Here is a 26,558-nt window from a genome sequence, read left to right as displayed (position 1 = left end):
TGGCCTGGTAGTATGATGCCTGGGTCCAGGAAAGATAAGGTGAAAGCTCACCTATCAAAAGCCAGCATTCCAGGAAGGGAGGATTTTTTTTTTTTTAATTGAAGGCATTAGGGGTAGATGGGCTATTAAGAGTGATGTCAAAAGACAAGAATCTAATGGTATTGAAGATTTTTTCAACTGCGCAGAATAGAAGAAGGTTTATAGGAAGATACAAACAGGATTGCTTTGAAACAAACACTGAATTTATCATACACTTCTTTAAAAATGAAGCAGTGTGTAGTAGAGTACTAGTTTAATATACAATCCTCGATGAAGGACAAATCATACTTTCATTCAGAAAGGCATTATGCAGAAGGCATAATACTTAAGCATGTTTTCAAATGATGAGGCGTAATGGGAAATTTAAGAAAACAACCAGCAACAGGAGTGAGATTCATCTGATGCACAGAGACTAGAAAGAGAATGTCCCCAGGGAAGTTGAGGAAATAGGGAACCTTAATGAAGAGAGAGAACTGCAACACAGGACTATGTCCTTTAGGTACAAATCAGTAGATTAAATTCACATTCCTCAAGTATGACACTGAAAAAAAAAAATGATAGAATATTTTTTAATCCTTATCCATAAAAGGACATGGCAGTTGTCATGTGTCATTGTGATAACTTACTATTGATCCCAGTAAGTGTACATATTTCAGGCAAAACAATACATCATAGTAGATTATATAGTTTTCCCTTACTTTAGAAGAAAAATAGAAATTTTCTATTTAAATGACTATTTCTTTTTATTGACTATTTTAGTTTTCTGTTAGTTTTTTTTAACACTTTTCACATATCTATTCCTTCTTACTAATTCATTCTAGTTAAGAAACAAAGCAAAAAGTGTGTTTCCAAGTACTACAGCACTCAAGAGTGCTACTTTCCTTAAGTGTTTATAAATTAGGTGCTTATAGACCCATAATATTCATTTTAAGTTTTATCAAAAGAAACCTAAATAATTTTCTTCAATTAATTTTCTCTTTCTTGGAATCTTTTTAGTCCAATTAAATTATTATATACATTTAAAATTTTATTTTAAATAATTGAAGCTATTAAATCCATAATGTAATTGGCAAGAAAACAAAAAAAAAATTTGCCTTTGCTGAAGAGATGGACACAAATAAAAACCTTTTTTTTATGCTGGAGGCATTAAACATTAATCTTGCTTAATGTGTGAAAGGAAGTGTGTGTGGCATAGTAAATAGAGAAGGAGTTTGTGAGTCAGGAAAACTTGGCTTCAAGTCTAGCCTCTGAAACATACTGTGTGACTCTGGGTAAGTCACTTCTCATTACTACTTAAGGCAACTCTTTATACTTTGTAAGTTATCGAGCAGGTACTAATTTACATGGATTGAGTTCAGTTCACAATTTACATTATGAGTTGCCTATACCAATTAAATCACAGGTACAGTCTCTCCAGCATATTTGTGTACTGATGGACTTTGGGTTGTCCATCTAACTATACACCTGTAATAGGAAGAATATTTCCTAGGGGCCAGTCTATACTCCCCTGGCAATAGGTTGACCTAGCTTTTCCTGGGGCTTTTCCTTCATGCAGGTTAAGGTACAGCAAGGTATCAATTAGTGCAAATAATGAATACTCTGAAGTGGTTGCATTATATTAAATTGCCATACATACTTCCATTGGGCTGGAACCAGTATATTTTACATAATTATAACTTCAAGTACCGTACAAATTTGACCATGTGCTACCACTTCAGGGGATCCGTTATTTCAGTTAATCAGGGACCTAGCTATAGTTCTTTTTCTTAAAAAGTATTGAAACTGTCCTTAAGACTTGACTGGCTCAGGGGACTAAGACCTGGCATTTTGACAAGGCTTCTTGATCAGCTGAGAGCAGTAGGCCACAAGGAGCTCCAGCTCTCTTTCTTGGTCTTCTGATCTTGTAAGAATAACATTAACAACACTGGAGAGAGATGCTCAACTGAATTAATATGGCATCCTCATCGAGTATTTTTGTTGAGTATCATCTTTCTATGACTAGAAAATACGTGTTACCTGCTAAATGTTCCATGAAAGTCTCTTCATTTAATCACGAACCTAAACCCCCAGGATACTAGCCTCAGTCAAATCATAGTCTGGACAATAATTACTCTTCATCTGTTTGATTCTTCCTTGTGGATAGTTAGACCAAGTTTTCTGAGTGGTTAGTTTTCATTTAATAGACTGCAATGTTCTGGAACTTGATGCAATCATACAATGTTGTCTGAAAATAGAAGCACTTGAAGGACCTCAGCACCTATATAGAATCACTTTTCCAGTTGATGAATGTTTTCCATGATAGCAGCAAACATCTTTAACCAACATATTTCTCTGTAGTGTGTGTTTTGCTTGATATAAATAAGAAGGTCATCAGTTATCTCCAAGGTTACGTCTTTGCTAAGGTGGTTCAGTAAGAAATGTTGAATTTGGTGTCATAGAACACAGGTTTGAATGTCACTTGTCCTACTTACCATCTTTGTAAAGCCTTGGGCAAATCATTCACTGTCTCTCAGCTCCCTTCTAGAATTATGGTCCTGTGATAAAGATTCCTCGCTGTCTTGGTAAAGAGTGCATTCTTTTAAGAGAATCATCAGAGCCAATCATTTGGCTTCCCTCTGGGGTACCTGGAGCCCATTTTCCCCAAATCCAATCTCAAAAACAAATTAACCTTTAGTTCTTTTGAGTTATTGACAATTATAATAATTGAGATACAATGCTTCAGGTGTCTCAATACCTGTATTACTCAAAGATTCGTGATGGTGATTATTAATGAGGATCATCTCTCTCCAAAGACTAGTTTTTATTTATGGGTATTACATAATCAGTTACAAACAAAGAACACTGAGAATCATCTTTCAGGGACCAAGAGTTCTTTTTTTAGCAACAAGATTCCTGGAAGAAAAAAAAGTTTGCTTTTCATTGTCGTTGTTTTGTCTGTAGCTAAGGTTTTTTTTTTCCCCTCTCAAATTTCGTCATCTAAGACTGGAACATTTCAGTACTTTAAAAAAAATTCCAAACCCAGCCTAATTGAATAGTTAATTTCCTACTAAAATAATCGTGCTATTTTATAAGGTACCGAATATGTTTAGGGCGTTCTTCCAGACCATATCTTTGACTTCTACAGAGGCTTAAGAAGGTACATCTTAAGGTGATAGAAAGGTAAAAAAAAAAAAAAAAAGGACAAAGTAAACTTGGTAATACCTGTGCTGACAAGTGCATAGAGGAAATGCTATATTCCAGGTCTTGCTGGTTCTGTTCTAGAATTCTCTAAAGAGGGAGCAAAAAATTCTGGTGTCTCCCAAAATGAATATTAAAAGGGCATGTGGCGAAGGATTCCACCCAGAGTCTTCATGAGGGTGGAGTGGCAGTAGTATTATGACCAGAGCCAAAATTTAGAGTGTGCTGACAGAACTTGTATTCCGCCCCGCCCCCATCCCCCCAGGTAGCAATAAGTAAGTTTAGCACTTATTTAGCAAAACAAATTGATTAGAATAGGAGGCTACCAGATCATGGGTTGACTCTCTAACCTAGGCAGCTCTGGCCCTTCTCCCTATCCTAGCAGTGGCCTTCCCAGTACTAATCTCTTCCACTATGGGAGGCCCAGCAATTCAAAGTTTCTTCTTCACTCTACCCCAACCCAGCCCACTTGAATTTGATTTGTCAATTACCCCCAGGCACCAGGATTGCTAGGTAGACCTCTACTTCAACTCACAGAGATGTGACACTTGTTTGATCTCTACTCTCACTAAGTTTATAAAAATGATAAAAGAATATTTTCACAGAAAAAAAATACAATCAGTTTAGAGAATGGGTAGTGCATGCACAAACAGCATTCTTTTCACCCACAGACAAATGGCTTCAAAGAAAGAAAAAACAAGAGTATTGGAGTTGGTATATAGCAGTCTTCATTGTTGTTTCTGAAATGCTTAACAGTCACTGGGGGGAGGGGGAGAAATAAATAGTACATTGATTTTGTGCTGCACAGACAGGGACCTTCCATCACACTATTGGGACAGGATGACCTGATGAGTTCACAAGGCAGGAATATGTTTTTGATCATTTTCCCAGACTTGGAACATGGTCTTCAGGATTCCTCATCTTGCTTTATGCAACTGCCAAACTCGTTAGACATTCAGTTTCCCCATTCAGGGGTCAGCCATCCTGCAAACCAAATGAAATACTGATTATATTAGTGAACCTTATTTAACATAGTAGATATTTTCCCTGTAAATTTGTTTAAAAAATGATTTTTGGAGAAAGATGTTTAGTGCCCAGGGCAATACTGGTCTCAGTATTTTCATAAATTTTTGTCAGTAACTTCCATCATAATTAGAGATTGGGAATGGATCTATAATCTCATTGATATAGGTCATGAAACTCCCCCCAAGTACCTGTTGTTATTCAGGAGTTTTTCAGCCATGTCTGACTCTTTGTGACCAGATTTGGAGTTTTCTTGGCAGAAGTACTTGAATGGTTTGCCATTTCCTTCTCTGGCTCTTTTACAGATGAAGATACTAAGGCAAACAGGGTTAAGTGACTTGCTCAAGGTCACATACCTAGTAAGTGTTTGAGGCTGGGTTTGAACTCATGAAGATGAATCTTCCTGACTTTAAGCCCAGCACCCTATCCACTGTGCCACCTACCTGTAGGTCAGCATTTTGTAGTTGTGGAAAGCTGCCTAGAACCCTAAGGTTTTAAGTGACTAGCCCAAGGTCACACAGCCAGTATGTGTCAGAGGTAGGACTTTAACCCCAGTAGTTCCTGACTTTGAAGCAAATTCTCTAGCAGCTAGAGTCCAGCCACTTCACCTGTTAACTGTCCTACATCATAATTAGACAAGTTCCCAGGAAACAATTATAGTTTCTTTCTATAAAAATGCTATTCAGTCAAATATAAATCCCTCCTATCAGCAGAAAGGTAAGGGGCTAGGGAACAGACTGCCACACACGTTGTCAGCGTGGATCACTAGAAAGGGTGGGTTTATTTAACATCTTTTATTTGTTACAAGGGAAGTCTCTGGGTGAGAGGATGTATACGTGAAAATAACTAATGGAAGATGAATATATATTATACGTTGTGTAATTATAATTATGTATAAATGATAAACAAGTAATAATACATAATTATAAACATTTTAAAGAGAAAGGAGTGTCAGACTTTCATATACAGTCCCAATCTCACTACTCTCCTCCACCCTAGTACTTAACAGTGCTAGGAATCTTTGAGGTGACTGGTTGACCTCATATACTTGATGGACAGCTGGAAGATTCACAGCCTCCCACAAACAAGCCACAGTTCAGTACAGAGTGAAATGTCCAGATCCCCAAAATCCATCAAGTGTTTGCAAATCAAATGACCCCTCTCCACTCAAGACCCACCTTCTCTGATTTATACACCCAAGGCTTGATAGAAAGTGCCCTTCTCACTCAAAGCTACATTTAGAGGGTATTGAGCTCATGGAGTGGCAGGGCAAAGTCATTGAATAATGGATTTCTTTTTATTTGAAATATTTTCAGGAGAAGAACAAAAAACAAACCTAAGATCTCTTCCCAAACTGTGCTGAAGGCAAAATCAATAAATCTCACACCAGCCTGATAAATAAAAGGACATCTGTCTGGCTGAGAGAAAGGGCCTGCCCTAATTCTCAGACACTTTAAAATAAACAGGCTACAGCTCAGCTTAGATCAGGGGGACAAACAGAAAGGAGGCCAACAAAGAGAGGGGTGGGGACAAAGGAAAGAGCAGACAATAGAGCTTTGTGTTCGAGCAGACAAGGGAGACTTCACATCTAAGACTGGCTTGTTTGTTTGTTCCTGCCAGAGAAGACAGATGACATTTGGGGAGGTTAAGTATTTTACACATTGATTATTTCACATCATAGGATATTCAAGTCTATTCACCAAATGCTTATTAAGCTTTGGGCTTGTGTGCCAGGTACAACATTAGCTCTGAGGAGAAGAAGAAAGACAAAAGGCAAAAATAAAATAGCCCTTCTCTAGTTGAAAGGAACTTTAAAACGATAAATTTTAGGTGTAAGTACTGTACTTCTCCTTCCCCTGTTTCCTCAGCTGAAAATATCATAATATCAGAAAACATCTTAATCTACAAGTAGGAAAACTGAAGACCAAAAATGTTCAGGAACTTGACTCCGAGAGAGTTCTCTTTCTACTATGCCATGCTGGCTTCCAACTTCATGGGTATATTCTCACTAATGGTAAGTCCATGGGGAGTAGGGAAATTCAGAGACTACCCTCAAAGAGTATTGAATGATGAGAGGCTGTGTTGTATAATAGTCAGGATTATGGGTTTAGAGTCCAGAAGTCCTAGATTTTCCAGCCCAGAGACATCCATCTCTGATACTCATTAGCTAGAATGATTAATCAATCAACAAGTATTTATTAACTGCCTGCTATGTGTCAAGCACTGAATAAAGTGCAGGAGATAGAAATAAGAAGAATGAAAATAATCCAACTTATGAGTGTTTAGTCTTTATGGATCTCATCTGGGTTTTTTCATCTATAAAATGGAGCTAATAATACTACTAGCAGCTGCCTCACAGGGTTGCTATGTGAAATTCCAATAAGAAAATGTATAAAAAGCAAAAGCACTTCACAAATCTCAAAGCACTCTAGAAATGCTCATAATTATTATTGAGTTCATCCTAGAAGGAGGTCTCAGGTCACATGGTTCTGATCCTCATTTTTCTCAATGCCTCAAATGAAGCCAAAGGAAGTCTGTATCAAACTTGACATGAAGCCGAAAGAGACAGCCAGCCATTTGAATCACAGAAACAAGATTTTAAAAGATCCCAACAAACTAAAATGATAATCAAAAATGAGTAAGATGAAATTTACCACATACACTAGATTCAACAACCTGTATTTACATTTCTAAATAATGAATACACAAGTACAGGACAGAGGACAGCATGGCTTAAGTGCAGCTAATGTGAAAAAGACTTGGAGATTTCAGACATGGCTGCTTAAAAGCTTTAGGCAAACAAGCTGAATCAATAGTAATTTCATATCTATATTAAGGGAGGCAATATTCCTAATATACTCTTTTGGCCAGACCACATCTAGAAAACTAGGCTTAAGTCTGGTAGTCACAATTTAAGGACATTGACAAACTGGATTGTGTCCTGAAGAGAGGAATAAGAATGGGGAAGGGTCTAGAAATCAGAAAAGAACAGAGTATTTGAGGGGATTTCAAGGGCCATCTAATCCAATCTATAACTGAACAAGAATTCCTTCCACTATGTATTTAAGAATTAGTTATTTAACCTTTATTGGGGAGGGAGAGCCCCCAACATTAAACTTTTGGATCACTCTAATGGCTAGGAGAGCAGCTAAGTGGTACAATGGATAGAGTGTTGGGCTTGGAGTCAGGAAGACCTGAGTTCAAATTTGGCCTCAGACCCTTATTGGCTGTGTGACCCTGGGCAAGTCACCTAACTCTGTTTGGCTCAGTTTCCTCATCTGTAAAATGAGCTGGAGAAGGAACTGGCAAATCACTCCAGTGTCTTTGCCAAGAAAACCCCAAATGGAGTCACAAAGTCACACAGCTGAATAACAAACTAGGAAGCATAAGATTGTGTTTATTTTGTGACCGCCAGACTTATGTTGAGCTTGCTGACCACTAAAACCTCTACATTTTTTTCATATGAACTGCTCATATCATACCAGGAATGGCTGAAAGGACTGGACATGCTTATACTAAAGAAAAGAAGATCAGAGAGGGCTCCTGTCTTCAGCTGTCATGGCATAGTACAGCGGAAAGAGAACTCCGTTGGAACCAAGTTCCTAAGCATTTTGGGTCTCCAGTTTCCCTGCTTATAAATTAAGGAATTTTCTGATAGGATATTTTTAGCTGGAGAAGCAGAGGAAGGAGAAGTGCAATACTTAATTAAAATTTATCACATTCTAAAGTTCCTTTCAACTAGAGAAGGACTATTTTATTTTTGCCTTTTGTCTTTCTTTGTCTCCCCAGAGATAATGTAGTGTCTGGCACACAGGCCCAGCTCTTTATTTCAAGGACTATCATATAAAAAGCTAAATTTATTCTCTATTTTTTCTAGAAAGCAGAATTAAAACCCATTGGTGACAGAAATTATAGACAAGTAGATTTTGTCATAAAATAAGAAAGAACTTTCTAACAATCGAAACCATTCCACGAATGCATTGAATTCCCTTCTTTACCAAAAAAAAAACCAAAACAAAAACCTCTTACTTGACTTCAAGTGAGTCAATATGCATTGTTCAAGGAGATATTGCCTTATCATTAGTCAGGCATGAGTTACTGAAAGCATCCTTACTTAAGTGGGAGATTGGATAAAAAATAAAGTTTTGCAAATATTATCTTATTTTATCCTGGCCCTGCAATTTACTACCTGTGTGACCTTGGGCACACAACATGTGACTTAACCTCTCTAGATCTCAGTTTCCTCATCTGTACAGTGGAGTTAGCCTTAGATGGCCTCAAAGCTTCCATCCAACTCTAAATCTACGGTCCATCTAGCCATTATTTTGTCTGACAACAGAATGTGTCCTCCCTTACTATTCTCTATGACAACAAACACCAAACTTTAGGAATAATAATACTTGAGTTCTCTCTCTTTATCCTTTGTGGATCTATCATTAATTGCTTTATCAATATCCTTCTTGAACTAATTTCAGTTTCTATTTCCTCATGGGATAATGAGTTTTACATGCATCATCTTTTGTGGATGATTTAGGAGCAGTCCTATGTTGCAATGAGCTGACCTAGATATTTTAAAGTCTTTCCTCCCTCTTAGATTCTCTGATAGCTGCCTCTCATTTCTACAGGATGTTAAACTCTGCTGTATCACCAAAATCTCCTTTGGGGGTAATTTTTCCCACTACCCTGACTTCTGCCCACCCCCATCTATCTGTCAATCAGAAAGAACTTATTAAAAATTTACTATGTTCCAGGCACTGGAGAGACAGACAAAAATGAGAGTGTCTGTACCCTCAAGAAGTGCCCTATGTGCCCTTTGTCCTGGGCCACTACCACCCCCAGATTCTGTGCTCTGCTTCTCACCTGAAACAATTTGGTTACATGTTGGTTTGGAGAAAATATTAAAATGCACATGATGACTAATATTTATATAGGAGCTTAAGATTTGCCAAGGGCTTTGCATAAATAAGTCAGGTCATCAAATCTTCAAAATGACCCTAAGGGGTAGGTACTATTATCTTCCCCACTTGGCAATTAAAGAAAGTAAGATTGAGAGAGGTTAACTTGCCCGGGATCATCGTACAGCTAGTTAATGTCTGAGGCAAGATTCAAACTCAAATTCTCCTGACTTGAAATCTAATATTATCCATTGAGAATAAGGTCATTCATTGCATAAAACCTACATGACTGTCCTTAGAAATTTGCATGGTTAAAAATCCTCTAGTTCAGTCCTCTTAGAATCCAGGTGAGGAAAATAAAACTTAAAGGGTAACTTGTTCAAGGCTACTCAGTAAATGGGTAGAGGGCTAGAACTCAGTTACCCTTATATTCTTGTTTCCTTCATATGAAAAATCTCACTAGCATTAGATTTGGTATCAGAGTAATTGGGTTCACATCCTACATTTGTCACTCACTTATTACCTTGGGCAAATCACTTAATCTTTCTAGGTCTTCATTTCCTTTTCTGGACAATGAAGGGATAGGCTGGTGCCTGCTTATAATCCCTGCTACCACGGAGACTGAGGCTGGTAGATCTCTTGAATCTGGGATTTCTTAGCTATAGGGGCAAAGATGATCAGGTGTCTGCACTAAATCAGTACGGTGAGTCCCAGGGAGTAAGAGGTAAGAGGGAAAGGGGCATTAGGGTACCTAAGGAGGGATAACTCGCCCAGGTTGGAAACAAAGAAGGTCAAAGCTCCAGTGCCAATCAATAGTGGGATCAGCCCCTAAGCAGTCCCTGGACTTCCAGACTGGGTAAGATAAGGAGCACCAGTCTTAATTGTTTTTAATTTTAAGAATAAAATAAAAGAGTTGGGCTGGATGGCTGCTGAGGTCCTCTCTGGCTTTAAAGTCTACAACCCTATGACTTTAATTCTATTTATATACATCATCAACACCAACCTCACATTCTTGGTTGGCTTCATTGGTGTCTGCTTCCTTCTGGTCCAGTTCATACTCTGTGCTTTGGCTCACCATGTTCATGTTGACCTGCCCCCCAGGCTTCTCATTCTCCCATCGGGCAAAGCCTTTGTCCTTTCCAGCTTTGCCATGGAACTTGGATTTCATTTTGGGGAAGGTATGAGATCCTGAGTCACCCCATCCAGACTCAGGCCACATGGGCTCCGTCTGAGTGGCCTGACTGGTGGTGGCCCGCTGAAGGCGCACGGAGATCTTTCGAGAGGAGCCTGTCACCAAAGTGATGGCTCGGCTGTCCAGATCCTGATGTCCAGCAGCAACACCAGGGAACTCAAACACCTCATCCTGAACTGTAAGGGGAAAGGGGTCTGATGTTATTTAATATACAGAATCACAGAATTATAGAATTTTAGAGTTGGAAGGGACCACAATAGCCATCTAGACCAACCCATACCTGAATAAAGAATCCCCACTACATCACATCTGACAAGTGGTCCTCCAGTGAGGAGGAACCTACTGCCTATTGAACTGGACCATTCCATTTTCTGAATTGAGTTCAGGAAGGTTTTCCTAACATCAAAACTCAATTTGCCTCCTTCCAACTTCTACACATTGCTCGTACCCATTCACCCTCTAGATATAAATAGAGCATGTCTAATCTCTTGTTTGAAATCCATATGACATCCCTTCAAATATTTGAAGATAGGGGCGGCCAGGTAGCACAGCGAGTAAGAGCACCGGCTCCAGTGTCAGGATGACCTGGGGATCGAATCCATGGCTCAGTGAGTAAGAGCACTGGCCACAGTGTCGGGATGACCTGGGGATCAAATCCGGGCTCTGATACTTAGCACCATACCCAGAAATAACTGGCCGGGTAACCTTGAGCAAGTTACTTAACCCCGATTGCTCATAAAATATATATATATATATATACATATATATATATATATATATATTTGAAGATAGATATCATGCCCCTTTCTCACTATCCCCTTCTCTTTTGTGAACTTGATATCTACAGTGTCCTCAATTGCTCCTCATGGGACATGTTGACTCAAGGCCCTTTATAATCCTGCTGCCTTCCTTTACATGCTTTCTAACTTATACCTGGCATCTCAGAAGTGAAGAAACACAAAAGTGATACTTCTAAGTCCCAATACCTCTATACCCACAAGACTGGGTCCACAAACCAACATCATGCTGCCATTACCAAAAGTTTACAATATACTGCTGTTATTCTAAACTGTAGGAGTCCTTAATGTGGGATCAATGAATTTGTTTTTTTTTAATATTTTGATAACTGTATTTTCTTGTAATCCTGTGTATTTTATTTTCTGCATTTAAAAACATTATTCTTAGAAGGTATCCATAGTGTTACCAGATTGTCAAAAGAGTCCAAAACACAAAAAGATTCCCTGTTGGGGCAGCTAGGTGGTGCAGTGAATAGAGCACTGGCCCTGAAGTTGGGAGGACCTGAGTTCAAATCTGGCCTCAGACACCTAACACTTATTAGCCGTGTGACCTTGGGCAAGTCACTTAACCCCAATTGCCCTGCCCTCCCCCCTCCAAAAAGCAAAAAACAAAAACAAAAACAAAGTTCCCTGTTCAGAGTGTTGGTCTGAATATAAACTTCCCCTAAAATTATGTTTATTTGAAAGGGAAAAAACATATGCATATATAGGTCTACATATAGGTATATACTGGGGGGAAAAAGTCATTCTAGATTATTCTCAGGTCCTATGTGAGCCAATTTAGGATGGAAAATATAGACTATATATGGATCAATATGTTGTGTGTGTATATATATATATATATGTATGTATGTATACACACACATTATACATGCATACATGCTACTGGGATCTGGGTGATTGAATAGGCTTAGATCTAGAGACCGATAGAAGTATACTACCTGGAGGCAATGATGGGCTTCCTGGAAGAGAGCCATGACCGCTTCCCATGGACGTTCCCCTTGCAAATTTCCTGCATGCCAACACAAGGAGGTCTTTGCACTGCTTGTGACAGTTGGCTCCACAGTCTGTAAAATTTCAACATGAAGATTTCATTCCTTCGTTCAACAACCACTTATTTCGTATCTGCTATATACTAGAGACTGGGGACATAAAGGCAAAAACATTTCCTGCCCTCAAAAAGATTAAATTCTATTGAAGGAAAGAATAAGGAAATATAAAATTTTAAAGTAAAATCAGAAATAATATGGGGGGGGGCAGCCCTATTCATGGGAATGGGGGGTGGGGAGGGAGAGAGGGGAAAAGTTTCATCTTTTAAAAGACAGCTCTCAAGCTGTGCTTTGAAGGAAGCTAGGGATTGGATTCCAGGACGTAAGGGTTAGGGGAAGTTGAATGGTAAGTGTGAGGACCAGCAAAGCAGGCTTGTTTGGCTCCAGTTAGAGGCCATACAATGAGCCCAGAAAGGTGTTCTGTACATTTGCTCAGGAAGCCAAATTAAATACTGCTTCAATAGAAATGGAGGTACATTAAGTCAATTCTTTGAGTTACTGGGGGTTTTGTTGTTGAGTCACATCTGATTCTTCATGACCCCATTTGGGGTTTTCTTGGCAAAGCTACTGGAGTGGTTTGCCATTTCCTTCCCCAACTCATTTTACAGATGAGGAAACTGAGGCAAACAGGGTTAAGGGATTTACCCAGGATACAGAGCTAGGAAGTGTCTGAGGGCAAATTTGAATTCGGGAAGATGAGTCTTCCTAATTCCAAGCCCAAAACTCTATCCACTGTGCCACCTAGCTGTCACTGGGGTAATTAGTAATTAAGTCAATAAACCTGGTGCCTGAGTTAACACTCCACTGAAAACAAATGTAATGTGCTCCCAGTGACTAACTTGTCAAAACCAAATATGGCATATGTACACGTTTGCATGCATGTCTGTGTACTTCCTTCAAGAGGCTTTTCTTATAGCCCCCCAGATGTTAATGCCCTTGTGTATTCATGTTGTACATAACCTGTACAAAAACCTGTGAGGTAGTATGGTGGTTTAGTGGATAGAACATTAGAACTGGAGTCAGGAAGATGAGTTCAAATCCAGTCTCAGACACTTACTAACTCTGTGACCCTTGGTAACTCAACTAACCTCAGTTACTAAAAATGGATAATACTAGCCCTACCTCCCAGGATTGTTGTGAGAATAAAATGAGATAATATTTGTAAAGCATTTTGCAAACCTTAAAGTGCTTTATAAATTCTAATTATTATAATCTGTGAATTATATATTCCTCTTGTAAAGGGATTCTCAATTTTTTTGTATCATGGGTCTCTGTCAATCTAGAAAAACTTTTGGACCCCTTCTTAGAATAATGTTTTTAAATGCACAAAGTAAAATATAAATATTAATATGTATATATGGTTATGAGTGAAATCAATCATATGGAAATGTAGTTATTAAATTTTTAAAAATCATGAATGCCATTTTAAGAATCTTATATTATGTAAGATACTTGAGGACAAAGACAATCTCATTTTTGCTTTTTTATTATAGCACCTGACACATAGTAAGGCCAGAGATGTGCTAATGGGGCTCAGACATTTATGAGATAATGTTATAATGTGCAAGTCACTTAATCTCTCATCTGTACAATGAGGATAATAATAATTGTGCTACACACAAGGCTGTCATGCAGATCAAACCCAATAATGTATGTGTAGTGTTTTGCAAACCTTAGACTACCATGTAAATGTGAAATTTTGTCTGTTTGCTTGTTTTAGTCTAGACCTATGATTTCTTTGGGGGCATGGGAGGGGGGATAAAATCTCAGTATGGAAAGTTTCTCCAAGGATGTAGATCAGCACCTCATCTATAACTATCCTCTCTTTTTTTTTTTTAAGCAACTGGGGTTAAGTAACCTGCTCAAGGTTATACAGCCAGTTATTTCTGGGTGTGGTGCTGAGTATCTGAGCCCGGGGTTCAATCTCCAAGTCATGCCGACACTGGAGCTGGTGTTCTTACTCGCTGAGCCACCTGGCCGCCCCTATAACTATCCTCTCTAACTTCAACAACTAACTTGCTGCTCACATCAGAATCCATGTCCTGGGGGCTTCAACTCTTCTATCTCTGTCGCTCCAAAGATGATGTCCTGATTGGTGATTGCCTCTCCTGGCCCACTATTTCAGGAAATCTCCAGTAATGTTTCATTTAACAATTTACTCTCTGGCCCTCTCTTCCACAACTTCTACAAGTGGGTTTTATGGGTATCCTACTCCCTTTGGGTCTTGAAACATGATCAATTCAACTTTGTCATTGTTTCTGGATGGTATAGGTCAATCTACTCTCTTGGCCTTACTCAATGAGGAACTTTCAAGGGAGAAGTGTCCCTCCAAGGCCACCACCCTCTTAGCAGTAATTGTCTCCTCCCACTAGAAAGTAAATTTTTTGATCGAAAAATTTGTCTTTGCTTTTTTTCCTTTTTGCATCATCAGTGCCTAGTACAATACTTGGCCCATAGTAAGTGATTGACAAATGCTTCTTTATTCACTCACTGGCAGCAAACCAAATCCTTTTGGAACTCTGAACTTCTGGCTCTTCCCATGATTGTCTGTACCTGTCAGGCACCTGGCACCAGCAGGGCTGTAGGGATCAGTGGCCAAAATACTCACCCTTGATGCCAGAGCATTTTTTGTTTGGCTGAACAAATTATACTCCTGCCAACACACAGCAATCTTGAAACGTTATTGGCAGTTTAAAACAAGAATAACAACAGCTTTCTGGATTGCCTGGAAAAGAACATGCATCAATTTTCTCTTTACCTACCTTTGCATTTGTATCCTTGCTTGATTATGCCCCAGAGCTGCAATGAAAGACAAAATAAAGTCAGGGAGTCAGAAAGGAAAGCTGGACCAGAAACAAGGTCACCCAGGAGGAAGCACCAGGAGCTTCTAAGCACAAACAGGATGTATGCAGCTACTCTAACACCCTTCCTGTTGAGAGAGGACTCACTCCCCTCCCATTCCATTCCAGCTGTGGGAGATAACACTAGCTCCCCTTCTCTTTGATTTTCTGCAACTACATGAGTAGCAACCAGGATGGAAAATTGAAGCTGGAAGAAAAACTGTATTTTTTGTTAACCCTGGGGAGAGTAGTGAAGTTGTGCCTCCTGACTCTTATTCAAGAACCACCCCATCCCCACCCCACCCTTTCACCCTAGACTGGAGATGGAGAACCTGCGGCCTCAAGGCCACAAGTGGTCCTCTAGTGTGGCTCTTTGCCTGAGTCCAAACTCCACAGAACAAATCCCCTCAATAAAAGGATTTGTTCTGAAAAACTTGGACTCAGTCAAAAGGTTACACCCACATGGGCCTCAAGGCCTCAGGTTCCCCACTCCTGCCTTGACAAATCCTACTAGTCTCTTGTGTTGGAGGAAAGTAATATGGGGGGGAGGGGCATATTCCTTTCTTCATAGGATCAGTAGTCTAGAGACAGAAGAAACCTTTCTCCAGTTTACTTTACAATCCCTTTCATAAAAGGAACATTTAAAATGTCTTTGATATGATTAAAATTTTTTTTAAATAGTAAAATGTAAAAGCTATATAGTTGTCACTAGTTGTCATTAGGAAATATTTCTTTAACCCCATCATTCAACAGAAGCTATTCTAAGTTTACTCATGCCCTACTAATTATAAAATTCAATGACCCTTTCTTAGTCTAAATTCCCTTTATGTTCTCAGCATTATTCAATACTATGAACCGATCCCTTCCTTACAACTCTTTTCTTTTGGTTTCCATAACACTAAACTGTCCTGGTTCTCCCCCAACCTTTCTTAAGTCATTTAAAATCACTTGCCATCCCCCTTAGTCTTAAAACTCTTTCTTCCTTTAACTTCTTCAGAACGTTTTAATGATATCTTTTGGTTTGATATCACAATCATTTCTGGCAAAACTTTCATCCCTTCTATCCCCCAGCCTCTGAACTTAATCCTCTTTTTTTTTAACAAAAGAAAGAAAATTAAGCAAAACAGACAATACGATGATCATATCTGACCACATATAGTTCCCTCCCTTTATAGTTCCTTCCTTTATGTCAGGAGGTGAAAGTGTACATCTCATAGTCTACCTTCCATTTAGTAATCATGACATTTCTATTGCAGTCACTGCATATATTTTTCTTCTAGTTCTGCTTATTTTACTCTGTCTGCATCTATTCATACAGATCTACCCATGTTTCTCTTTATGTTATTCATTTCTAACTGCATAATAATATCCCACACTCATTTGGTCCTCAGTTTGTTTCACTGCCATAAAAAAAAAAAATGTTGCTTTGAATATTTTAATATATCTTGGACTTTCTTCCCCATCCCCCAAGGTCAAAGAATTAACTACATGAATGTCAGTTGTTGTGGTTATTATTCAGTGCTGTAGAACCTATAGGTCTATAGTCCAGTGATGACTTCATTCTCTGAGCCTTCTACTACCTCCTGCTGACTTCAAGGAGTATTTATAGAGCAAGACAGTGGTATTCTGGCAAATGTGTAAAAAACTCACACTCCCAGAAAAAAATATGAATTATTAACCCTTTCATAAATCTAAATAATCAACAATATAGTAAACTAGCAATTGTTGATTTCTGAAATGTAAATACAACAAAAATTTATCAATCAGATGGAGTACAGTCAGAGACCCAGATGAACTCTCCCAGGATTCCCCTTCGAGCAACATTGAAATAATTCCTCAGATCAAATTTTGGACTCTAAAATAAGACCCATTGGGGCAGCTAGGTGGTACAGTGAGTAAAGTGCTGGCCCCAGAGTCAGGAGGACCTGAGTTTGGATCTGGCCTCAGATACTTCACACACACACAAAAACTAGCCGTGTAACCTTGGGCAGGTTACTTAACCTCAATTGCCCTCCAAAAGGCAAAATAATAATAATAAAACCCATTCCCCAATTGATAAACTGTCAAAAGAGAATATGAACAGAATTTTTCAGAAGAAGAAATCAAAACTATCTATAGGTATATGAAAAAATGATCTAAATCACTATTGATTAGAGAAAGACAAACTAAAACAAATCTGAGGTACCACTTCACACCTATCAGAAATGACAATGCTGGAGGGGATGAGGAAAATAAATACATTAGTGAACTGGTCCAACCATTAGGGAAAACAATTTGAACTATGCACAAAGTGCTATAAAACTGTGCATACCCTTTGACTCAACAATACCACTATTAGGTTTGTATCCCCAAAAAATCCAATGAAAAAACCTATATATACATAAATATTTATAGCAGCTCTTTTTTTGTGGTGGCAAAGAATTGGAAATTGAAGGGTTGCTCTGGAACTGGAGAATGGCTAAACAAGTTGTGGCATATGATTGTTATAGAGAAACTATTATGCTATAAGAAATGATGAGGGGAGTGGTTTCAGAAAAAAGTAGCAAGATCTATATGAACTGATGCAAAGTAAAATGGGAACTGGGATATCATTGTGCATAGTAACAGCAATGTTGTAATGATGATCAACTGTGAAAGACTTGGCTACTCTGATTAATACAATGATCCAAGACAATTGCAAAGGACTCATGATGAAAAACTGCTGTCCACATCCAGACAGAGAACTGAAGAACTTGGAGTACAAATTGAAGCATAATTTTCTGGCTTGGTTTTTTTTTATATGGCTAATATGGAAATATTTTGCATGATTTCACCCTATAATTTGTGTCATATTGTTTGCCTTCTCAGTGTGAAGAGGAGGGGTAAAAGGGAGGGAAAGAATCTGAAATACAAAATTTAAAAGAAAAGAATGTTAGAATTAAACAATTTCTTTTAAGAAGAAAAAAAACATTCAAACATCAGGTTTTTCCTAGGTTAGAACTGGCTCATGTATTCACTTGGTCTAAACTCTGTTTGGCCAAAAGCCAGTGGCCTGAAAGGATCTCATTTACTGTGAGACACTCCATTGATCTGCTAATGTCATTTCCAAGAAAAATGAGAAAGCACCACAGTCAACTAATCTGAACTTAACTGTACTAAAAGTTATATTATCCATTCTTCTACCTCTGCACAGGATTAGTAGCAAGCAGACATTGAAAAAAACAGTTCCAATCTAATTAAAGTACCTTCTCATTCTATGTGCCTCATTATTTATAATGCTGTACTGAAAACAATAGGGACTTGGAAAGAACCTACAATACCAAATGCCCTCACTCTGTATACCTTTGGACTCAAAAGTCACTGGAAGGTAAAACATACATTTGCTTATTCTACCTTTTAAAGTATCTCATCTGCCATCAAGACCCCAAATATATATCCCATAATCACAAAATCTCTGAATTGGAAGAAAGAGGTCATCTAGTCCAAATTTTATCTGATCAAGAATTTCTTCTATTGATCTAATCAAGAAGTATTTCTTAAGCCACTAATGCCAGGCACTGTGTGTTAAGTGGTCCTCTAGATTTTGGTAGAAGTCATTCAAAAATTTAGGGATGGGAGGTAGCTAGGTGGTGGCGCAGTGAATAGAGCACCAGCCCTGGAGTCAGGAGGACCTGAGTTGAAATCCAGCCTCAGACACTTAACCCTTACTAGCCATGTGACCTTGGGCAAGTCACTTAACCCCAATTGCCCAGCCTTCCCCCCCTTCAAAAAAAGCAAAATAAAAAAAAAAATTAGGGATGGAAGAAAACTTAAAACTAATAGATTTCAACTCTTTCACTTTAAAAATGAGGAAAGTGAGGTCCAGAGAATTTAAGTGATTTATCCAGGGTCCTGCAAGGAGTAAGTAGAAGGGCTGGGATACAAACATAGGTATTCTGTCTGAGGTCCAACATTCTTTCCATTGGGCCATATTCATGCTCAAATTCTTCCTAACACTCAGTTGTGAACACATCTCTCCATGACCCAAGGGCTTTCAAGGTGTTCCCATTGTCTGAATAATGTCTATACTATTAAGTCTGGTATGTGATGCCCAGGGCAGCTAGGTGGCATGGTGGATAGAGTGCCAGGCCTGGAATCAAGAAGATTCCTCTTCCTGAGTTTAAATCTGGCCTCAGATACTTCCTAACTCTGTGGCCCTGGGTAAATTACTTAATCCTATTCGCTTCTGTTCTTCACCTGGAGGAGAAGGAAATGGCAAACAACTCTAGCATCTTTACCAGAAAAAACCCAAATGGAGCCACACAAGGCAGACATGACTGAAAAATGACTAAACAACAATAAATGCAGATAAAGCTTAAAATTATATGTACTTTTTTTTTTTCTCAGAGACTTGGTTTTTAAACATGTACCAGCACACACCTGGGCTTATTTACTAAAATCTGCAAATTTTTATAGACAACAGACAAACTAACCATATCTCCTCCATTGTGCACTTGTACATGTTCTGTCCTTTCCTGTTTCATTACCTGTATTAAGACCATTTGCTATGCCTGGAATGTCCTTCCCTCACCTTCTGCTGCAGAAGCTTCTTGCTTCTCAAGGCAGCCCATTTCACTTTGTGATAGCTTTAATTGTTAGAAAGCTTTTCGTTAGATTGAATTGAAATCAACCTCTCTGTAGTGAGCACACTTGGTCACTGCTTCAGACCTCAGAATTCAGAAGAACGAGTCAAATCCTCTCCTTTATGTCAGGCCTTCAAATACCTGAAGACAGCCCCCTCTCTACCTCTTCTCATCAGGCTTAATATCCACATTTCCTGCAGCCAGTTCTACTCAGGAATAATCTCCTGGATCCTAATTATCCTGATTACCTCTGCACAATCAATTTGTTACCAGTTTGTCGATGCCTTTCCTAAAATGGCACAATATACAGCACTCTAAGAAAGGCTCATTAGGAAATACAGCTTTACTTCATGCTGAGTTGTAGGTACGTTTTTGGAAGTGACAATCTGCCATTTCATTTCATTTGGTTTTTGTCTTCTGTGATAAAGCAGCTATATCACTAAGCAGCTAGTCCATTGCTCCTTCTCCCTACCCCACCTCCCCATGGCAAAAAAAAAAAAAAAAAAGCCAAAGGAGGATGCAGCTAAAGGCTTGTAAACGTAAACTAAATAGGTTTTATTTATCACTGCCCTTGTCAACAGTCTTTCTGTTGACTGAGAATTCACGGAGATATAAGGCTATGGGAGGAACACACACTGCTCTATTTTTAGTTACTGAGTTGTATCTCTAGGATTTTAGTTCAATTGCATAAATAGCTCAGGGTAAAAAGAGTGAAGGAGTCATTTCTATAACTTCATCAATTATCAGAGATTTGTTTGTTTTAGTATTTACTGCCCACATTATCTACAGCTGCTCATTGACTTTCTATTCTTGGAATGGATTTTAAACATCAGCCTTGGCTCAGGCTTTAGATGTCTGGCTTCTTGTTTAACACCTGGGAAAGGGGAATAGTCAAGTTCTATCAATCAGGGAGGAATTTGACTACAGAGTCATTTGCAAAAAAAGAATAGTCATCAATCCTTCTTTCGATGTAGTGCTTGGAGGCTTTCACATACAAGCCTTCCTCTACCCAATCATGATGATGATTGATCAATGATTAACCAATCAGTTTATCAACAACCATTTATTAAACATCTCTTATGGACCAGAAGACATTGTGCTAGATACTAAGGATACAAAAAAACAAAGAATTAAACAAACACTTCTCTCAAGGAGTGTAAATTCCACATTCTATTAAATAAAATCTGATTCAAAGGGTATGGAGAAATTTAGGCCAACAAGGGGAATTAAATTAAATATTAATCACAGACCATTAAAAATGCATCAGATTTATGACCATTTGACCAGTTTCCTGGGAACTAGGCAGAAGGAGCCTGGTCTTTTTTTGACCCTACTTTGTAGTTATAGTGGAGAATGCCTTTTCAGGAAGAGACTGACAAGTAATGCTGTTTTTTCTAGGCTCCAAAGCTATCCAAGAAATTGATGTTCCAGTTTTATTTCTCTACCTTCCATCTAAAAAAACAACCAAACCACATCTGTGATTTCTATCCTCAGCGCTCACTATGTGTCTGTACTGTGGTAAACACTGGGAATATGCAGACAAGTACAAAGGAAAGCATTACTTTCTGTCATCGAGTGTGCCTTCCTTCCAGGCTGCTTCCCTGGATTTCATCATCTCCAGAACATCATCATTCTGCAAAAGGAAATCACCCCAGAAAATCTATACCTTTTCAAGCCCCTTGCCCCTGGGCCCACTCCCTCTCTGACTAGAGAGGGTGAAGGGTAGATAGCAGAGAGCTCTTCTCATATCTGCTATCAATTAAGGAGGCCATCCAGAGAATTCACCTCCTCATTTACCACCTGACTGTTCTCCTGGACTTCATGCTATCTCGAAACTCATCATTCTGCAGGATGAAATCAGCTCTGAAACTCTCACCTCTCCTGATCATCTCCCACCCCAACTACAGGCCTTCTTCATGCTGTGTAAATGTATCCTTCTCTTTTTCTTTTGAACTTCCTTCATTCCTTCTTCTCTCACTAGACTATGGACTCCTTGAGGAGGCTGTCTTGGGTCTTTCTCTACATCCTCATTCCTTAGCACAGTGCCTGGCACACAGCAAACACTTAACAGATGTCTATTGACTCTTAATTCTGACATCACACCAAAAAAAAAGCTACAAAATTGTATTGTTAATGAAAAGTTCTGATTTTTTTAAATTTCTTTTTGTTAATTTTATCATTTGAGGACAGGAGGTCAGGACCATTTCTCCTAGTTAGGAAAATGAGCTGACTGAAACCTGTGCTATGGGTTGTAAAAATTAACATAAGACGTCAAACATTCTTCAGGAAAAAAGGCCAAAAAAGAGATCCATGGCTTCCCAAAGTGATTTGACTTACTTCACTTAAGGAAAGGCTTCTAGTGATGCTGACTGTACATACATACATCTCCCCCTCTCCACCCACTGTGAATTTTCTCATTATACTTTAATCAGTATCCTTAATTTACCTGTAGAGTCTGTTTAACTAGGATTGTTTCCATAAGGGATGTATGAAATCATGATTCTGTTTTATTCAACTTCCATGACATTGAAGGAACCATGGGTTATGAATGTGTCTTTTTTAACTTTCATAGCCTAAGAAAGTATGATATTGCAATGTGTGAAAGAATTTCTTTTTCTGTTTCTCTAACATAACTCTCTATTAAAACTACTCAGAAACTCCAATCAGGGTTAGGTTTTTTTTAATCTTGAACCTGTGTTTAGTCATTATAAAACCTAGGTTTCTACCTCTATAATTCCTGTATTGTGGTAGTTTTATTTTGGCAGCATAATAACTCAGAGAAGATAGTATACTGGGGGGAAGATAACCTGGTGGCATGATTGCAAAGAGCAGAGAGTCAAGCAGCACAGGGAAGGAGGTGAACCAATGTCCCCCTGGGTCCAGAGTGAACTCACCAACAGGAGAAGAGATCCAGCATAGAAGAAGGCTATTCCAGAGTGAGAAGACCCTATGTGTCAAGGGGAGTGCTAGGGTAAGAAGGCAGTATGGTGATGAAGTCTAACAAGACTGAGGCATAGTAGGGAGGGACAGGAAGCATGACCCACTTGGGGCCAGTCCTCAAAATGAAGGTCCCTGAAAGGAACTTGTCAACGGGTAAAGGGAACAACATGGTGGAAGCTTCCAGTGTAGGTGACTTCCAAAGAGGTATTCCCTCTACCAATACAAATTAGTGTTTGCTCTGAAATTTATATTTAAGAGAACTGATAGAGGCACTGAGAGAGAGGACAAGTGCTTTACCCAAGGCCACACAGTCTGTACAGGACTGGGTTAAGTGACTTGCTCAGAGTCACACAGCTAGTAAGTATCTGAAGTCAAATCTGAAGCCAGGCCCACCTGACTCCAGGGATGTACCACCTAGGGGCCCATCTTTAGAGTCTTTTAAGCAGAGGATAGATGACCCTTTGTCAAAATGTTGTAGAAGCAATGGAGAGGCTTCACCTTCAGGTATGAATTGGGCCAGACCAGATAGCCTCTGAGGACACTGAACTTAAAAATTCTGGGAAAATCTGATTTTTCAGATTTTTCTGTTTAAATGGGTGGGGGGGGGGTAGTGAGATAGTTATAAAAGAGAAGAAGAGCCTTAGGAATCATAGGAGGAAAAGGATGAGAGAAAGAGAAGGAGATTCAGAGAAAGAGGAAGCTGAGAACAAAAGAGGGAAGCATGGTGTAGTATAGCAAGTCTCAAAGTGTGGTCCAAGGTCCCCTGGAATTCCCCAGATTATTTTCTGGAAATTCACAGCATCAAAACTATTTTCATAATACTAATATGCTAGTTGATTATTAAAATACCTCCTCACGTTTTCCATATCCTTTTCTGCTTCATGTTATAGATGAGGAAACTGAGGCAAACTGGGTTAAGTGACTTGCCCAAGGTCACACAGTACCCATCTGAGATCACATTTGAATTCAAGTCTTCCTGACTCCAGAGATAGCTTTCTAATCACTGTGCCACCTAGCTGCCTTTTCTTCATATTCCACAACCAAAACATTTTACAACAGACAATGCTGTAGGACATATGAGAATTCAGCTGTCTTCTATTAAGCCAGACATCAAAAAGATTTGTGAAAACATGTAAGGCAATGCTATTCTCATTTTTTTATTTTGGAAAATAGTTATTTTTCATAAAAATATTACTTATGTTAATATGTAATGTATTTTTATTGTTATCTTTAAATGAATAAATATTTTAAAATTTGTTGATAGATATAACCCATATAAACAAAAGCTCTTTGGATTCCCTCAGTACTTCTAAAGAGTATAAAGGGGCCCTGAAACCAAAAATAGTTTGAGAACTGCTGGTACAGGGTAAAGCAACCTAGGATTCTATTCAAAGAAGCTGGGTATGAATCCCAATTCCCTTACTTTTTCTGTACCCTAGGGCATGATGGTTCTCTTCTCCATGTGTCAGTTTCTTCATGTTTTAAATGAGGGTATTGGTCTACATTACCTGCAAGTTTTCTTCTTGATTTAAATCTCATGTATTGTTCTTTCTCTCTCTGTCTCTCTCTGTTTCTCTGTCTGTCTGTCTCTCTCTGTCTCTCTGTCTATCTCTCTCTGTCTCTCTGTCTCTCTCTCCCTCTCTCTCTCTGTCTTTCTCTCTCTCTCTCTGAGCAACTAGCTTACACACAATAGGAAGTCAAGGACTGTGCCTTAAGAGATTTTTAATCTACTCTTCTCCCCCTCCCCCTAGAGGATTTATAATAATGTTTGTACATAGTTGTTGTTGCTGTTGTTTGTATTTAGTTCTAGAAGAGAATCATGACATCAGGAAGTGATGCCATGACTCACAAGTGAATTGGATTTAAGTGAGGTAGGGCTGTGCAAAGTCACCAGTCTCACTTTCTCCTTCAGAGCCTTCTGGGTCCATTGGCAAAATATAGATCAGGAAGACTGGAGATGGCCTCCTTGTGCACAGTAGCTATTCAATTAATACCAGACTGACTGACTGATTTCAGTTCACCATTTGGCTAGGTGGTTATTTCTAAAAAGGGCTGGCCCTATGAACAGTTAAAGTAGGCTGATGACTCCGTAGTACTGTCACAAGTTTTAAAATTTCCTTTCTGTTTGGTTCCAGTATGGCCATTTTAACTATAAGGAAAATCACATAACCAGCTGATGCATACCTTAAAGTATGTAATTTAGCTGATACTTCCAATCATTTTAACCTCCAAGATAATTTCAGCCAATTATTTTAACAGCATAATTTGTAGAGCATTAGGAATGCCTCTTTCCAAAACGATCTTACCTACCACCTAATATTCCATCATTAGAAATTCACTCCTTTGACCCATAAAAGCCTTTTCAGCATGCAAGAGTACAGCTTAAAATGAGAAGAAAGCAAAAAGAATCTTGTAGAATTACTGGTGTTAGAGCTGAAAGGTAATTTGGACTCCATATAGCTTAATTCTCTCATTTTATAAGTGAAGAAAATGAGGCCCAGAGAGACAGTGCAAGTTGTCTAGTTAGATGGTGGCAGAGCCACATCCAGAACACAGGCCTCCTGACTCAAAGCTCAGTGCTCTTCCCATCAAAAGATACTGGAATTAGTCTCACTTCCTCATTTTGCCAAAGGCTGGACCTACTTACCATTACTTGCATGCCACCATTTACTGTCATTACCCAATTTACTTTCATTACCCAATAGCCTTCACTTTCAGCCTTAGACTAGAAAAAGGCCCTAGCCTGGAACTCAGCACCACAGCAAACCCATGCTCAAGACATGTGACTTTCTAAATATAGTGCCTGCTTGGAAAACATTATTCTATATTTAGGACCAACTTGAGCCACTTTGTGCTTGGCATTCTGTTGACAGCCGGCGCCATCCCATCTCAGCCCTTATAGGTGCCTGCTGAGAGCCCAGGGCATTCCCCTCTTGTATCAAGAACAGAATGAATAGTAGGGTCCTCCCCCCGCTTTGTATGAAGGAGGGAATCTGGGGAAAAAGTGTACCCTAGGGTTCTAGTATGCATAGTTAAAAGAGACTCTAGAAGCAATCTATTCTAATCCACTCATTTTGTATATATGAAGATACTCCTCTCTTTCCTTCATTCTCATTTATCTCTAACATTTAATCATTTGGCATATTCAGCACTGATTTTTTTTGGGGGGGGAGGTGCTCTATTTTCCCTTAGTTCCATGTAGTGCTGAGAAATAAAAACACATGAACAGTGGTTGAGTGAACTTGGGTTGTATGTGTCTATTTTGTCCATCCATTTCATTAAGCCAAAAAGGAGTCTATGAATCAATCAGAGAATCATGGATTTGGAGTTGAAAGGGCCCCAGATATCCTCTAGCGTCTAGTCCAACTCATATTGCTGATGACAAAATTAAGGTCCAGAGTGCCTGAATGCCCTGTTTGTTCAAGGTCATAGAGGAAGTAAGTAGTAGAACTGACATTAGAATTCAGGTCCCAGGATTCCAAGTCCAGAAGTGAAGTTCAGACTTCTTTCCTCTCTAACACACTCCTATTCTGAACCATTTGGCCAGAGTGATTAAAAGGGCTAAGGAAAGAGCATCAGACTGAAGTCAGAAGGAGAGAGGTAGGCAGAGCCATGGATAGAGTGGACATCTGACCTAGAGTCAGGAAGACTTGAGTTGAAATTCAACCTCTGATACTTAGTAGCTGTGAGACTCTGCACAAGGCACTTCACTTCAGTGTGCCTCACTTTCCTCATCTGTAAAGTGGGGATAATAACACCACCTACCTCCAAAGGCTGTCCTGAAGAAGAAGTGAGATATCTGTAAAGCTCTTTCCAAACTTAAATGCGCTGCACAAGTGCCAGCCACAGGAATTGTTTGAGTCTCAGGCCTATTACTTGCTATCTCTAGGTATAGGAGCAAATCATCTCATCTGTCTAAGCTGCAGGTTCCTTCTTTGTATGGGAATCAATTTTAACAAGTATTTATTTAACTACTGCAGGCTAGGTACTGTGCAAGTGTTGGGA

General features: G+C 39.0%; 1 protein-coding gene across 3 annotated transcripts in view; it reads right to left on the bottom strand.

Annotated features, from left to right (window-relative positions):
• Positions 1-2,824: 2,824 nt before the first annotated feature.
• The window catches only part of RASGRP3 (RAS guanyl releasing protein 3), a 130,837-nt gene continuing 107,103 nt past the window's right edge, over positions 2,825-26,558 (bottom strand). For all 3 annotated transcript variants that reach the window (XM_069072188.1, XM_069072186.1, XM_069072187.1), the window contains 4 exons: positions 14,935-14,971; positions 12,065-12,190; positions 10,138-10,502; positions 2,825-4,200 (listed from right to left, as the gene is read on the bottom strand). In XM_069072188.1, the coding sequence (XP_068928289.1) occupies positions 4,192-4,200; positions 10,138-10,502; positions 12,065-12,190; positions 14,935-14,971 (537 nt within the window). In that variant the 3' untranslated portion in view covers positions 2,825-4,191. The remainder of the gene's footprint in view (positions 4,201-10,137; positions 10,503-12,064; positions 12,191-14,934; positions 14,972-26,558) is intronic.

The sequence above is a fragment of the Petaurus breviceps genome, unplaced genomic scaffold, assembly GCF_028583685.1.
Source record: "Petaurus breviceps papuanus isolate PSGF00001 unplaced genomic scaffold, PetGlider_PUasm1.0 90845, whole genome shotgun sequence".
Classification (NCBI taxonomy): Eukaryota; Metazoa; Chordata; class Mammalia; order Diprotodontia; family Petauridae; genus Petaurus; species Petaurus breviceps.
Note: the sequence above shows the minus strand (reverse complement) of the source record. Positions and strands in the feature narration are given on the sequence as shown.